Source organism: Citrus sinensis, chromosome 5 (genome assembly GCF_022201045.2).
Source record: "Citrus sinensis cultivar Valencia sweet orange chromosome 5, DVS_A1.0, whole genome shotgun sequence".
Classification (NCBI taxonomy): domain Eukaryota; kingdom Viridiplantae; phylum Streptophyta; class Magnoliopsida; order Sapindales; family Rutaceae; genus Citrus; species Citrus sinensis.
Genome location: NC_068560.1, coordinates 18,500,330 through 18,516,520, shown reverse-complemented (window position 1 = coordinate 18,516,520; position 16,191 = coordinate 18,500,330). Strand labels below are relative to the sequence as shown.

At 31.4% G+C, this 16,191-nt stretch overlaps 1 protein-coding gene across 1 annotated transcript; it reads left to right on the top strand.

Annotated features, from left to right (window-relative positions):
• The first annotated feature begins 1,599 nt into the window (after nt 1-1,599).
• Nucleotides 1,600-4,245, top strand: LOC102610557 (uncharacterized). Its single transcript, XM_006493565.4, has 4 exons — nt 1,600-2,013; nt 2,950-3,045; nt 3,167-3,215; nt 3,792-4,245. The coding sequence occupies exons 1-4, from the start codon at nt 1,654-1,656 to the stop codon at nt 3,878-3,880; spliced, it is 594 nt and encodes a 197-aa protein (XP_006493628.2). The 5' UTR covers nt 1,600-1,653; the 3' UTR covers nt 3,881-4,245.
• Nucleotides 4,246-16,191: the final 11,946 nt, after the last annotated feature.

Sequence of the window (16,191 nt, the reverse complement as noted above, 5' to 3'; positions counted from 1 at the left end):
TCTTCAGGTGCAATACATTCCAAGCTTTGATAAACAGTAGATATACTGACAAAGCTCTTAGCTTATCAACCATTTCATTATTAGCGATCCAAGCTCAACATCGTTTCCAATGTAGAGCTTAAAGGGGGATGTTAAGAATAACAATTTCCACATTATTCCAGCTAATTCTAAGCTTTTGATTCTAAGCTTAGTTATTAGTTACATATAAGTGTTACAATACATGTATTAGTGTGATAGTTACTAGTAACGGTTTTACAGGTGTCACGTTGTTACTGGTTCATTGTAAAGTTTGTTACTGAATCTGTTATTTAGCTTAGTTAATTTGGTAGTTCTATTGAGCTACTATAAATACAGAGCATTGTAAGGAGAATATCAAATTTAATGATAAAGAAATAATTTTTCTCCTTTATTTTCTCTACTTTTCTTTCAATCCAAACACAGTACAATAAATCTTAATACTCTCTTTTATTTTTATTCCAATCTTTCATTTTCTTATTTGTCCTCTTTATTTCTCTCTATTTCTCACTGTTTCTCTCTTTTTCTTTTATTTTTTTCTTTTTCCTCTCTTATTCTTCGTTTTCTTTATTTCCCTCTCTCATTTGTCTTTTATTTTTCCTTTTCCTCTCTTCTTCTTCGTGTTCTATCTTTCTTTTTCTTCTCCGTTTCTTGTTTGTCTTCTTCTTCTCCATTTCTTCATCATCTTCATATAATTGCTAATATCCGCTGCCACTGCAACCCTTAGTTCATATTTAAGTCTAATTTAAGGGATTTGATTTTGCTGATTGGTTGAAAAAGACAATGATGGATAAGATTTGTTTAATATGAGATGGAATGCCTTCACAATTTTTTTACTACATTTTGCTATGGGAATTTTTTTTTTGTTTTGTACAGATTTGTTGTGCAACCATTGTTGGTAATTAAATTTGAGTTTAGAATTTTGCTTCAAAAAAGACAAATATTGGCATCTTTTATCAAGAAAACTCGTATGTAAAAATTAATTATCTATGAGAATTATAAATCAGTTAGTAGAGGGCAAAAAAATTAATTTAATTTTCAGTATTTAAGTCTGTTAATTTTTACAGAGTGTCGCGTATATGTTTAAGACAAGTGTCATTTAGGTGACTATATTTAGTATTTTTCTAAATATTTTGGAATTATTTTCCAAATATATAAGTTAAATTAATCACCAAATAAATTAATACGGTACGATATAATATCAAACATAATATAATAAAAATTAATACAATAAGATATAACACCGAAGGTTGTAAAATATTATTATAATACAATGTTAATGTAATACACATATATTAAAATAATACAATATAATAAAACGTAGTGTGCCAAACGCAGCTTAAAAAATACATGTAAATGTTTAAATATATATTTTATTATATGATAAAGTCAGCATATGCGCGTGAAAAAATTAGTGTGCCTAGGTGTGACAAATGGACCGAGCCGGGCTTGGCCAAGTCCAGGTTGTCTAAAAGCTCAGACCCTCAAAAGCCTGGCCGAGTTCGAGCAGCCTGGCCCAAACAATCCAGACCATCCCAAGAGATAAACTGAAAATACGCGCCACTTATAAATTAAAGTGAGAAGTTCAAAATTGAACAAACGAAGCATAATAGCAATTAGCAGAAGATCAAAGAAGCAATGAAGAAGAAGAGAGTGAATCGCAATCGCAAAGCTTCATCACCAGTTTCTCCCGAAAGCCCAAAGCAATCAACAATCATTAACAAAACAGCTTCTACATCCAAAGAGAAGTTCAAGTATAGGAAGCAAGTAGCACCGACAACTCTCTTCATCTCGCCGTCGCCGTCGCCGTCGCCGGCACCGTTACCGACGATGAACAACAACAACAACAACAACAAAAACCTAAGCAGCATCTCAGATCTGAAGGAAATGGTGGTTTCACGCATCGACGATCTGAAACGCAACCTCATCAATCGTTCTCACTCTGAGATTCTCAAGGATCTCGAAGCTTCTCACTCTCGTCTCCACAAGCGCTTCAAGGTAAAAATTTCTAATAATTATTTATTTAATAACAGTTAATTATTATAATTATTATTTTATTGAGAAATGGATGTGAAAATTAAATTAAATTTCGGTTATAGTTTTGCTTCACCTATTAATATTATGATTTCAATTTTGTAGCACAATTATTATTATCCTTCACTCTTCATTCCATTAAGATCTTACTTCAATTCAGTGAACAAATTATAGTTTTGTTTCTGTGAATGACTTGAATCATTGTAAAGAGACAGTTCAATAGTATTGGAAAAAAATTTTCAAATTATAGTTCTGTTTCTGTGAAGAAATTTTTGTTTAGCTGATTACTTAGTTATGATGTTGATTTAAGTGGTAAGTGGCTAATAATATTTTGAATAACTTTAGTAGGTGATAGTTGTTGCACAATATTTGGATCCTTTTGTAGTTTCAGTGTATTTTTTAAGCACAAATTTGAAGCATACCTGCTCTTTATTTATTTGGCTGATGAAGAAATGACAGAATTAGTATTATTGATCAAATTTTATTATGTTTTGATTTTGATAGAGGCTTCTGAGTATAGTTGTTGTATAATTGACATTTTGAGTTTCAAACAAATGAATTGTGCAACATTTGAAGATTCATTTTGAATGTGATTGAATCACTCCATAATATTAATTAATTTTCCAAACTGATTCGTCGTTGATCCTGATAAATCAATGATAATTATAATGCTAATGATTTCTTAATTTTTCATGCTAAGTACTAACCTCTTACATATCATGGACGTTTTGGTTGACCAATGTGTCTGACAATATGGTTCCGTTTTCAAAATATAGAAAAAATTTTTTGGTCATTACGAAAGCGGATCATTTGGTACAGGCTGTATGTTATTAAAAAAATATGTTGACATGGGCACTTCCAAATAGGTAGTAATTGATAGTCTGTGTGTTAATATAATAGATTCAAACACAAACAGGCCAGCAAATGATGGATGAGGCAGATAAGGAATACAAGAAGATGAATGAACAAATTGGTGAAACTCAGGGTGCAATGAAGGTACTTATTGCTTTAATGCTCGTGTGCCACTATATCTATTAAAAATACAGTGATTAGAAGATCATTTGTCATTTAAGGGAACATAGGCTGAATTGTTCTCTTTCTCTTTCTACTTTTGCAGGCTTCATATACAGAGTTCTTGGCAGATGTTCAATCGACTGCATTTAATGGTAATTTCTCATTTCCTTCTCTGATTCTATTTGGTATCTGTTCTGTTATTACTTTAGCTTTCAATTAAATTTGATTGCATTCTAATGATAATCTAGCTATGAAACTAATTTAATGGAATGCACAAGCTGATTCAATAAGTTGGTTATGCTTAGTGATCTCCTCATCTGGAAACTTACCTTGCTCAGACAATATTATTTGTTTCAGCTATTATGTTTAAAATATTATGAGAGCATAGGCCACCATTGAAAAGTTAATGATAAACTGCAAATGACAGTTTGTTTTGTTTGTTGGCCCTTGCACTGGGGAATGGTGAATGTAGATGCTAGATTCATTCTGGTCTTCTGTTTAGCTAAAGTTTTACATCATTCATTATTTTAACTTTGTTAAATCAAATTTTGCTCACACATTACTTTCAACAAGTCTGAGCAAAAAGTGAAGTTTTATAGGTCAATTGTAAAGGAAATTGAATATAAACTAAATAGATTACATCTGAGCAACTTATTAATCATGATTTACTTCCTTTTTTATGTTTTATTTTGGCATTTAATAATTTATTCTTGATTTAAACTTTCCAGTGTGCAAAACCACCATTCCGAATCTTTCAAGGTCCTTTGAGACAGCCATTGGTGCTCTCCAGAGCCGTTATGGGATTCAAACAACTTAGAACATATCTGTCCAGGGCATTCACTGCTTGAATTTTCTGGTGAATATTCTCACAAATGTCTTCCTTCTCTTCTGGTATGCATTTGCTAAAGCCTTCCGTTTATCCAATACTGCCGTTACTGTATAGCCAATTCTCTATACTACTATGAGAGTATAGGATTTTAGATTGAAAGATATATCTACAATCTTTTTCGATAATATCATTAGAAATCTCTCTTGGAAGTTATGCCCCTGAGCCTATGCCTGGTCATGTTACCAGTTGTGTTGTTTGGCCTTTTACACGATATCATCGTAGTTTAGTTTCAATTTAATACTAACTTGTGGTACCATGCATGCAATAAAAAGTAAAAGAATCTTTCAATAACCTATCTTGATCAAGATGATTTCAATAATACCACAGGGTATGCGCATACACATAGTTACTGAAATAAAGCAGTTATAAGTGTCATTAACGGGACTGATTTTATTGACGAATGTATGTTAATTATCTCTACATTCAATCATCAGATCTAACTTATGCTTCAATTAGTTTGATTTGCTTTATTTATAGCCATTGTTTTCAATTTTTAAAGTCCTTTTCATCAGTCAGATTTCTCAGTCCCACACCAGTGCTTAATCAAAAAGTGGAATGGTCAAATACTCACATACATCGTCACTCTCAGTAACCGTAAAATATTTTTTTGAAACAAAGGTCACTCTTTACTAACACATATTGATGTTCAACATATTTTCTTTAAATCATATTAATTATTATTGTAACTGTTTGGATCGGTGATCAGGAGAAAATTTTTGTTTTGCAAACTTTCCACTGGGACATTAACATATAATTTTTAGTGGCATCTGCCCCCAGGAGATAAACAAATTCGTTCTCAGTTTTCGTCGAGTTCGCAATCCTTAGCTTCTGCTCCTTCCGGTAAACATAATAATTAATTAAAATTGTTTGATTTCAATAATTTAAATATCCCACTATCATGACTAAAGAATTAATTAATGTTTTAGTAATTGTTTGCGAAAGTTAATTGGAATAAAAACACTCTTACAAATTATCGAATAAGTAAAGGATAATACATTCCATAAGAAGTCATTAACAGAATAAAACTCATGCAAACTAATTTAAGTTTTCAAAAGTTTCCTCTACTCTTCCAGATTGGTGCGGTATGAGGAGCAGGTATGCCAAGTGCTGGTATTTATGGTTTGATAAGTTTCAAGGAAACTTTTTGGTGTGAAGATGTAGAAATTGTTCAAAGTCAAAAGCCTTGACTTAGAATAAAAATTCAGTGCATTGCGCATCATTGTGACAATTATGAAGCATGCGCCACCTCATAATTAATTGAATGAAGTTAATTAATAAATGATAAATGGCCCACGGGAACCCCACACCATCCGCAATACACAAAAGCATTTTTTTCGTTTTGGCTTAATTGAGTCAGCCTTAAAAACGACAGTGGATTAACTGAAAACGCAGATTTCAGGATAATAAAATGACACTTCAGTCCCTCAAAGTTTTTTAAAAAATGTAGTAACTCTTGTTTGGAATTAAGATTGAGGCGTTATAAACTATTTATTTCATAAATTTCTCATTTTTTGTTGTAGTTTTTAAAAGTAATTAGGGATTGAACATAAGTTTTTTTATAAGCATCTTATCATATAAGTAACCACACTGTTTTAAAATTCATATTATAGCTTCAATATTTTAACGAAAAGATAATTATATCTTTTTTTTTTCATAAACCTTAATATATAAATAAAAGATAATTTAAATTTATATTTATTTTGATCATGGCATAATAAAATAATATTTTCATTGTAAAATTTATTAAGCGCAAGCAGGGAAAGATCCAGAAAATCTCTACTTGTGTTTGATAAATTTTATTGTGAAAGAATTATTTTATTATATAATGATAAAAATAGATATAAGTTTAAATTATCTTGTATTTATATATTATATAATAATAAGATAAAAAAACTGAACTTTCAAGTGTTTATGAGTTTATGGAAGTTATTTTAATAGATTTAACAATGGCTAAATTAAACAATAGCAAAAGTACCCATATGATTTACTGTGAGATTTTATTTTTTAATTAAAGTATGGACTTTCATAATTCTTAAAGTTAAAGTTTAAATTTTATGTGCTTATGAGTTTATTGGGTCTATTTTAATAGAATTAATGGGGCTATTTTGAAAGATTTAACGGTGCTAATTAGAAACTCTGGTAATTTTTCTTTAATTTTTAGTATTTATTTTCTCCAATTGCACCTTGAGCACCCACTAGTCATGAGTTGGATCCACTAGTGAATACAAGTACTTTACTTTCCAAAGTTATAGCTGTCACAACAATATAGTTTATTAAATACTAAACTAGTTTTTCTATCAATAATTTATTTCATTCATATCATAAAGTAATTTATTTTATCAGCTATTGAAATCCCAAAGTAGCCCTTCTACTCAAAATCTTAGAATTATACAAACAAACCTCTTTTCACTATTGTAGTCTTTGACTACTACAACTTAAAAGGAACTCTATCATATAGTCATATTAATATATAAAAAAAAAAAACCTTCGGTAAATTATTTTAATATTTAAACATCTGTCGGAAATAAGTTTTGAGTAATTTTCCTTTGAAAAGTAATTGGTGCTCACCATAGGCGCTATGAGAGATCGGTCAACATAATTAAAATTCACAGTTAGGATTTAGTTGAACATTGTCGAAAGTGTCTTTCTTCAAGTGCTAGTATAAATTACTATGCATTTGCTAATACCTTCCTTATATCGGATATTTCCGTTACCGTTTAATCAATTCTCTATAATACTATGGAAAATTTTATAAAATAAGCAGTTTTTAAAGAATTTTATTAAACATTATTGTCGTCAAACTTATGAAACTCGTTTATTCAATTAAAAACTCCTATGCTAAAATGAAAAAAAAAAGTTAAATGCAAACTTGGATTTAATAACTCTTTATTAAATATGTTAATATTCAACATAATTTATCAAATACATATTACTGTGACTTTTTAGAGTGATGATCAGGAAATAATTTTTTTCCGCAAACTTTCCCCTAGGACATACACATATCCCTGAACTCTGGCAATGACATTAGGAGATTGTTAGGGGCACTATTATTTTTATCAATTGTTATTTTTTAAAACAAAAGCTACAGGGGTTAGTGAGTATTTTGTACTCCTTGTTTAATGCTACTTGATGCTCTTTTTTTTTTTTCTTGTTAGGCAGTAGCTGTAGTAGGGAGCAGTTGCAACTCTTTCGCTATTTTGTAGAATTTAAACATTGTATTTTGGCTATATATTGGAAAGCATTTTTGAATAAAAAGGGATATCGACGTTTGATTCCAATAATTAAATTGCTAGATGCCACAAGTTTTCAATTAACCTGACAAATTTTGGTTATTTCTTTCTTCTTCTCAATAGATTCCAGAAAACAAAAGATGAATAAACCTCAGTACAGATCAGAGTTCCGCACTCATAGTCGGCGTCTCAATCTTTGTCTAATTCGCAGGCTTTGGATAAACCTAAATAAAAATTGTTTGATTTCAGGAGTTAGCATGATTGAAGATGAGTTTTCAATTGTTCCTAAAAAACAAAATATCAAGGCAAAGAAATTATTAATGTTTATGTAATTGCTTCCGGTAAGCAATAGGAATAAAAAAGAAACTAAAACAAGTAAAGGAGATACAAGTTTAAAATTTATACCAGAAGAAGCAGTTAAGAGAAGAACAACCAAGCAAGACAATTTAAGTTGAGAAGTTTTCTCCATTCTTTTAAGTTGGTTCATAATACATTATGAAAGAGATACAATAGTATGCCATGGGGTGGTTGGTACTTGTAGTTTCATAAATGCCTATGTTTCATAAATGGCTATGCTTTTCCCCCTATATTTTATTTCCTAAGGATTTTATTTTTCATTAAAGAGATAATGAACATAATTGTAATCTTAGGACTGTTTGATAAAGACCAAGATCATCATTGTGGCAAGACGTATAATATATATCCAACAATTAAACCAGTTCAAAGATTTTCTCTCAAATTCTAAAATAAGAAAGCACAGCAAATATCTATGATTGTTTTCTTTTCCTTTTATATAAATGTGAGTATTGTTTTCTTTTCCTTTTATATAAATGTGAGTAACATTGTCATCAAAAGTTTTGCAATATTTTTTAAAATTGCAATACGGATTGGCTCAACAAATCTGTACTTATAGAGTCCAACCAAAGGCGGCTATTATACCCATTACTAATGTTGCTCGACTTTTTTATAATGGTTGAGGTCCTCTATTAATTTGAATGATTGTTAGATTTGGGAAATTTATTTATCTTGCCACTTTCATAAAACCATTATCCAAGCTAAGCATGTAACAAAATTGCTTATCATAGTAGCCCCATACACCTATTTCAGACCAAGTTACCCTAAGAATAATCTAAATAAATCCAAAACAACTAGTGATTTGTAAACGCTCTACACAAAACTCCCTCTCTAACAATTAAACACTCTTAACTCCACAAAACTCTCTTTTTTTCACTTCTCATCCCACATACATCAAACAACAATTGTTACCAAGCATTGAAGATGAAATCAATCAATAGAAGAAAGAAAAAAAAATGAAGAAATTAAGGTTAGTGCTTTAAAATTTAGATTGTAACATTAAGCGAGTTTTATGTGTGGGCTTTTATTATTCTTATTGTTGCTATTCACCATCGGTAACGATGACGATGATGGTGACAGTGAGATGAAAAGAGTTGGCAATGATGCTATTTGCTTATGAGTTATGATACTCGTTGAAGTTCTGTTTGGATGGAGAAGCAGTTTTTTTAATACTTATAAATAGGGATGGCAAAATCCTCCACGGGTTTGGGGCCCCATGGAGCCGCACCCCAAATGGGGAAAATATTTAATAATTTTTGGGGAATGGGGTGGGGAGTGGGGAAAAAGTAATCCCCAAATTATTAACGGGGTGGGGTTTGGTATTGCACTCCCCACCCCAATCCCCATTATATATAAATATGTTTTTAATTTTTATTTATCAACTATAATGTCAATTAATAATTTTTTAATTTTTATGTAATATAAACATAATATGAGTAAAAGAAAATCCTACAATATTTTTTAACTTTAAAATATTATTATATTTTCTTTTCTCTTTTAAGGTGCTGCTCTCTTTAAATATTTTTCACTTTTAATATCAGTTTAAAATATTGTTTCAAACTTTTAGAGATTTTTATAAAAATTTAAATACTTTATAATATGGTGATGATTTTATTTTAAGCCTCTAATTTTTAATTTACTGAAATCATATTTTTATATCTACTATAAAATAAGTAAATGGGGAATGGGGTGGGGATGGGGGAATCATCCCCCACGTGGGGATTCCCCATCCCCAACCCACTAAATTTATTGGGGAATGGGGTGGGGAATGGGGTAGGCGTCCCCACCCCCACCCCGCCCCATTGCCATCCCTACTTATAAATGCTACCTTTTTTTCAAAAATTTTGCCCAACCTCTCGGGCCGCGTGCGAATTACAAGCTGAAAAAGTTGCTCTCAATGTTTTTTTTTAAATTTTAATAAAATTAATTTATTGAATATTTATTAAAATGACATCCTCAAAAAATTACAGATGGTGAAAAGGCCAAGCGGCACAAGGGGCAGACCGCATTCTTCGCCAAGGCACACAACATGGTATGATGCATATGTTGGCAGAGCCAGGCCTAGATTTTTAGACCTGCGAGTCCTAAAACTTGGCACGATATTAGATGGGCCAAAGCGTGATTCAAGTTTTATAACTAAATTTTATTTGAATTATATTACTACACATTATTTAAATAAATAAATTTGAAGTGAACAACATTAAATCTAAAAACTATTTTTCTATTTTAATCTAATTGAATTTTTATTATTAATTAATGTTGCATTATTTTAAATTATAAATTAATTTTATGTGATTAACTAAATTTAAAATTTAAAATTATATTTTGAGTTAAGTGTCCGTTTTGTTAGTATAATTTAAAAAATACCTTAAGGCACTCTTACAGTTAAATATTTGACATTTTTTACCCTTATTTTTCCTTTGCTGTTACAATAATAATGACTTTGCTACAATCTTGAGAGCATTAATTAATATATCCGTAAAAGAGTTATGACCAATAATTATCAATCTAAGAGAACTACTATCCATGCAATGATCTTTCTAATAATTATTTATAAATAAATTCATACAAGCCAACTTAAAGTGATGTTTAATACCTTGTTGTCTTGCTAATAATCATCTATAAAAAATTTAAGTTACCAAATTAACCACTATAAATAAGATAATATTAAAAAATTATTTTAATTTTTATACTTTTAATTTTACTTTTATTTTTAAATAATAATAATAAAATTTATTTTTATTTTAATTTTAATTTTATTTTTAATTTGATAAGTTAATTTTTTTTATTAATGTCACTAAGAATATTGTTGTAAGGGTATTTTTGTAAAAGTAAAAAAGAAAAGAGCGTAAGAATATCACATATTTTGTAGTAGGAATGTCTTAAGGTATTTTTCAAGATATAAAAACTAAAAGGGCGCTTAGCTCAAAATACTGGAACTAAATGAGCATTTATCTAATTTAAATCGAATTTGTATTATCATTTAGTATAATATTGTTTTGCTAAGTTTTCTTATTATTGTTGGTTTTATGTTATGCAAAGGTACTAATCTTTTTAAATATATTTCTAATCAATTATTTAATGCAATTCTAAAAGAAATTATTGGAAATATTATAATTTATCTAATCGGTATTGTATAATATAATATATAAATTTGCATGATTGATGTTTCAAAAAGCTATTTCAACTTATATTTAGATGAACTGATCGGCTCAATGGTTGAAGATTTAAAATTAGCTTAATGTGCTTGAGTTTGAGTCCCATTACAAGCAAATTCGAATTCAAATCATCTCTTACATCAAATTAAAAACTCTAACCAAACAGAAAAATGGAGATCACAGACAGAAGAATAAAGACAAAGAGTCGAGGCTCATTTTTTTGTTAGTAGTCCAATTTGTGATCTGGAGTTCATATTAGGAACTTATTTAAGTTTATTGAGCCTAAAATATTCTTACAAACACACACACACACAAAGAAAAAAAAAAGAGAAAAAAAGGACAATAAGATCAAGATAAGTTATTGAAAGATTCTTTTGCTTCTTATTGCATGAATGCATGGTACGTTGGTACTTGAATTAAAATCACAATATAGCTTTTAGTTACTTGTCCAGAAGTTAGTTTTAAGGATGCTACGGCACCTACAGACTTTTGAAGAGAAAATCTATTAAATTGACGTACTTGGGTATTCGGATCCGTATCAACATGCATCATGGGCTAAATAATCCGTATTAATGCCAATTAAATCATGAGGGGGGGATCCACACCTCATGAACCACGCTCTAATCAATATGGTGCTAAGGGCTTATCGTGCCAAATAATAATAACCTTATACTAGAGGGCCGGTGAAACCAAGACGGTACTAGATAAGATTAGTATTACTTGTCGACGAGAAGTCAAAACATCCACAAAAACTAGAGGGGAAGAGAAAATAAATTTACCAAATTAAGCCCATGACACATGTTGAGACTTCACCTTCAACCCAAGCTTGAAAGAAAATTAGCTACTCATAATTGAACTAGGGGCAAAATGGAAATTTATTAAAATACGAAGAAAATACAAGATGGAGAAGGAATTACAGAAAATGGATCCAAAAAATGGATTCAGAGATATCAAATTAGGGAGGGAGGCCCCCTTTTTATAGATACATGGAGTAAATCATGGCCATCGGATTAAAAACAGTTTGGACGCTCAGGATTGCGCCACGTCATCAGTCAACAGTCCACGGTTTGACCACGCGGATGAACAGTAACACGGTTTGACCCGGATGAACAGTAATGCAGTTTGGTTGAAAATAATCCTGTGTGATTCATGCACCGTACGTGAGATTTTTCGTCCACTAATATGCTGCCACGTCACCATCAATAGTACATAAGAATTTTAGCCCAACAGGATCGTGACACCTCATCAGTCAATGCCACATCATCGGTCAATGTCACGTCATCATCCGTCTATGTGAACAGTGTCGTGAACAGTAACGTATACTGTACCGTACATGTGAATAGTGCCAATTTTCCTTTTATGCTCCTCCTAAGGTTTTCGACCGTCCTGAGTTCAAAAGTGATGTCCGTTTTGCCGTCTGATTTCTCCTTTATTGTGAAATGACTATAATACCCCTAAAATACATAAAATACTTAATTAAAATAAAACACATGTAATTAAATCACAAGAAGGTTAAATACATAAAAGTAAGGGTTGTTAGTAAGACTTGAAATGTAAAATGACGGTTTTCTCCTTTATAAATATGCATTTTCTAACCCTCAACACACCCCCCAACCAGCTTATTGCTAGTCCCTAGCAAATAAAGCGAAAACAAAATTCAAATCCAAAATGATTTTTTTTATAATAAAAACACTCGTATTTATTCAATCAGATTAATGATAGCAATCAAATAAAAGTATAAGCATTATCTCCAGTCTAAAGCAACATCACACCCACATCAACCATCCACATGAATTAGCCCAGTAGAATTTGTTATAGCTACTTTCAAGAATGACATGTCAAACCCTAAAATCTCGCTGGAAGTAGTGACACTCTCACAAATAAATTAAACCCAATAAAAATAGTCACTCCAATGAATGGTAATTGAGAGAGAAAATAATAAAGAAGTGATATCACATGCTCTCACCACAATGAAATAAATATGCCCTCAGCTTAGAAATAATACGATCTCAAGTCAAATAAAATGTTAGTCAACCCACTTTATTTATCTTTTTTTATTATTATTATGCATCACTACATCTTTTTAGCCCACATAACTAGCTTCTACTTTAGATTATAGTTCCCTAAAATCACGAAGGACTTTTATTAGGATGTAACATAGGCTAGGGACATGGTTAACAAAAAAGGGAAATAAGGAAAACAAAGTGTATGTTTGAGAAAAATGCAAATGAATTTTATTTTATTTTTTTGGAAGTTGCAAGGTGGATTTCACCTATTATTGTTATTATTATTTTTTTCTTTTTTTCTTTTTAAACAATTTTTTTTTTTGCTTTTGCTTGGCACAACTTCACTGAATAAAAATAATTATTTATATTTTTCTCAAACATAAATAGGTGGTGGAACTTGTAAGATATTGGGTAATACTCCCAATCAGAGTGGGTTAAGATGAGAATTTTGACAAAGAAAAGTTTTTATTTTTATTTTTTATTTATTTTTTTTAAAGGCTCAAAAAGGATTAACTATGGATATTTGATAAAAGGGATGGCTAGAAAGGCTCAAACGGATCAAAAATGGCATTTCCATCATCTTTTAGGGCTCTAAATAACCTTTCATATCTACTAGTTAGATGGGACTCCAAATGTAGCAACACACATTTTTTTCTTTTTTTTTTAATTTTACAATTTTTTTTATTTTTATTTTTTTAGGGTTAACTCAAAAGAAATCTAGAGATCGTGTATACAATAATAAACTACTAAGCTGTATAAAGAATGGGCAAAAGGGTTACTCTCCAAGAAAAATAATAGGCTCAAAAACTCACTTGGTACTTATTATGACATGTTCATTCCTTCAAGCAACTCATATTTGTCTCCGACATCAACATGTAGAGTAGCAAACATAATGTAACATCACTTAAGACCAAAGATAATACAAATACTAAAATTTGAAATTAATCATGTCATCCAATGTTAAAACAAATCACACAATTTTTTTTTTAAACAACATTTTACCCCCCAACCTATTCTAAATATAAAAGGAAAATATACATGCAGAAATGTGAAAATGATGTAGAAAAACTAATTAGAAAAGTTACACTTAAAATGATAGAAAAAAAAAATAGTTTTTTTTTTTAACTAAGAAGATGCGTTTCTAGAGGCACTACACTCCATATTCAGCCATCTTCGACTCAAAAGTTGGAAAATGTATATTCATAGAGGAGAAATTAAAAAGAAGAAAAATAAACATCAAAACATAATAAAGAAAAAGAAAATGTCTGATTTTTTTTTAATTTTTTTTGTTTTTTAAAATTTTTTTTTTTAACAATGAAGATGCGTTTCTAGAGTCACTACACTCTATATTCAGCCATCTTCAACACAAAATGTTAGCAACAGTTAGTTTCTACAATAAAAAATTAGTAAAAACTTAACCAAGATTCCACAATTGTCGACTATTCCCTCCCCCCAACCAGAACGAAACATTGTCCTCAATGTTTTAAAGGAAAGAAATAGAGTTTAGAAGACATCACCTGGGTGGTGCAACACAGAAGAAAATATTTACAGGCGGAGAGTTAAATCTAATTTGTACTTCTTACTGCTGCTACTGTTACCATCATTATTTGGACGCTCCAACATAAAGGGCCGGGGGTCTGGCTCCGGTGTATAAGCTTGTAACAGATCCAGTAGCTCATTAGCAGTGTGAGCACAAATAAAGAGTTTTTTCACATTAGCGGGAATGAAATAGTTTTTTATTGCATGGTTAAGAAATATGATAAAGTCATCATAAAAGTTATTGACATTTAACAAACCGATGGGTTTCTGGTGGATGTGCTGATGGGCCCAAGATGCTAGTGTGATAAGTGCCTCTAGTGTTGCAAGATCTCTTGGAAGGAAACTAAAAGCATCAGCATGATTAAGCATTTCAATTATTCTTTCTTGCATACCTGAGACGACTAACTCTTCTCCAGTTGATGAGTTAGACGAACTGCCCAATGGTTTTAGGACTCTCGGGATGATGCCTAACACTTGACTTCCTCTGATAAAAGCTGCTTCTGAGACCATTTTTGATAACCCTTGGTTACCTCCATACACTAAGTGTAATTTTCTCACTGCTATGCTTCGACCAAGATCTATGGCTGCCTCTACGAACTCTTTATGTTTGCCATAGGTAAATCCAGAAAGCACACAAATGTTCTTGAATTGTCTATTGGGAGTAGTTGCTATTGTGATACTTCGCAAAAACAATTTGTGAGTGCTTGACAAAAAAAATCACATTTAAGAGTCTTGGTGATAGTGGGTCACAGTTGTGTATGAGGTAACATGTCAGTGTCAAATAACGCGTAAAGCACGTGGCTCGCGAGTCAAAAAAGAAACAGTAAAAAGGAAAAAGCAAACAGTAATAAGGAAAAAAAATCAAACAGTAATAAAATTATTAAAGACAATAATGCAAACAATAAACCAATAGTGAAATAAAATAACAGTAAAGTAAAAGGATATTTACAGGTAGTTGCGACTGTGGCTCACATCTTCCTCTGGTTTTACGTCCAGAAACGGCTTGAACGCCCTCTATGGGTCGAGGATAGGCTTCCCATCCAGTTTTCTTATAAACTAGCAAACAGGGTCGTTTATAGTCAGATTCCCGAGACTGTATTGTGCATTCTCTTTCTGGAATAATGGCCATAACTGGAGAATCGCTCCTTGCACATATCCACAGGGATGCGTTTCAAGAGATAAAAGGATATCATCCAATGACTCCTTATTCAAGCCATCCCTAATGAATTGAATCTTATCTTCCCTGTTATCAGACACCATTCCTAAAGTACATGGGTTTTTATTGCAACTCATTCTGGCACACTTATGACAAGCAACAGAAATTCTTCGAGCTCGTCGTTTTCTTGCATAATTTCCTTTACCACAACCAGGCATGTATGCAATAAATTTTGGAGGTAACTCACCTGCCAATCGTACTTTCGCCTCAATTAACCAACGGATATCAGCAAGTATGTTATTCCTCATGGGCAATCGCATGCGTTCAGACCGAGCTTTATAGATCGTAAGGAGGGCATTCTGAGGAAGTGAAGGGAATCGCTTGTGAAGCTTTGCTAGAATCTCGTTTCTGTCCATACCTTCGCCTCAGAATATCAGTTATTATGGGAAACTGAAGTAACCGACTTGATTGTTATGGAGTACCGTTATCCGCCACTTCATCGGGGTAACAAACTAAAGCACTCAAACAGGAAAACAAATTAAAACACACAAAAAAAATTAAAATCGTCCTCTTATTGAATTTACCTCAAGCTCCAACTGGATGTCGTAAACACTTCTCTCAATGTCTTTGAGTTGGCTTTCTAAACCCTCAACATAGGCTACTAACTTTGGTGGTTGTAGAGCCCAAATGCGATGTGTTTTACAAAATTGAATCTGCCGTTTGAGATGAGTTTTGACACGTTGAAGTGGTTTAAGAATGTTCAGGAGGAACGGTCTAAGTAAGGTACTCATGATTA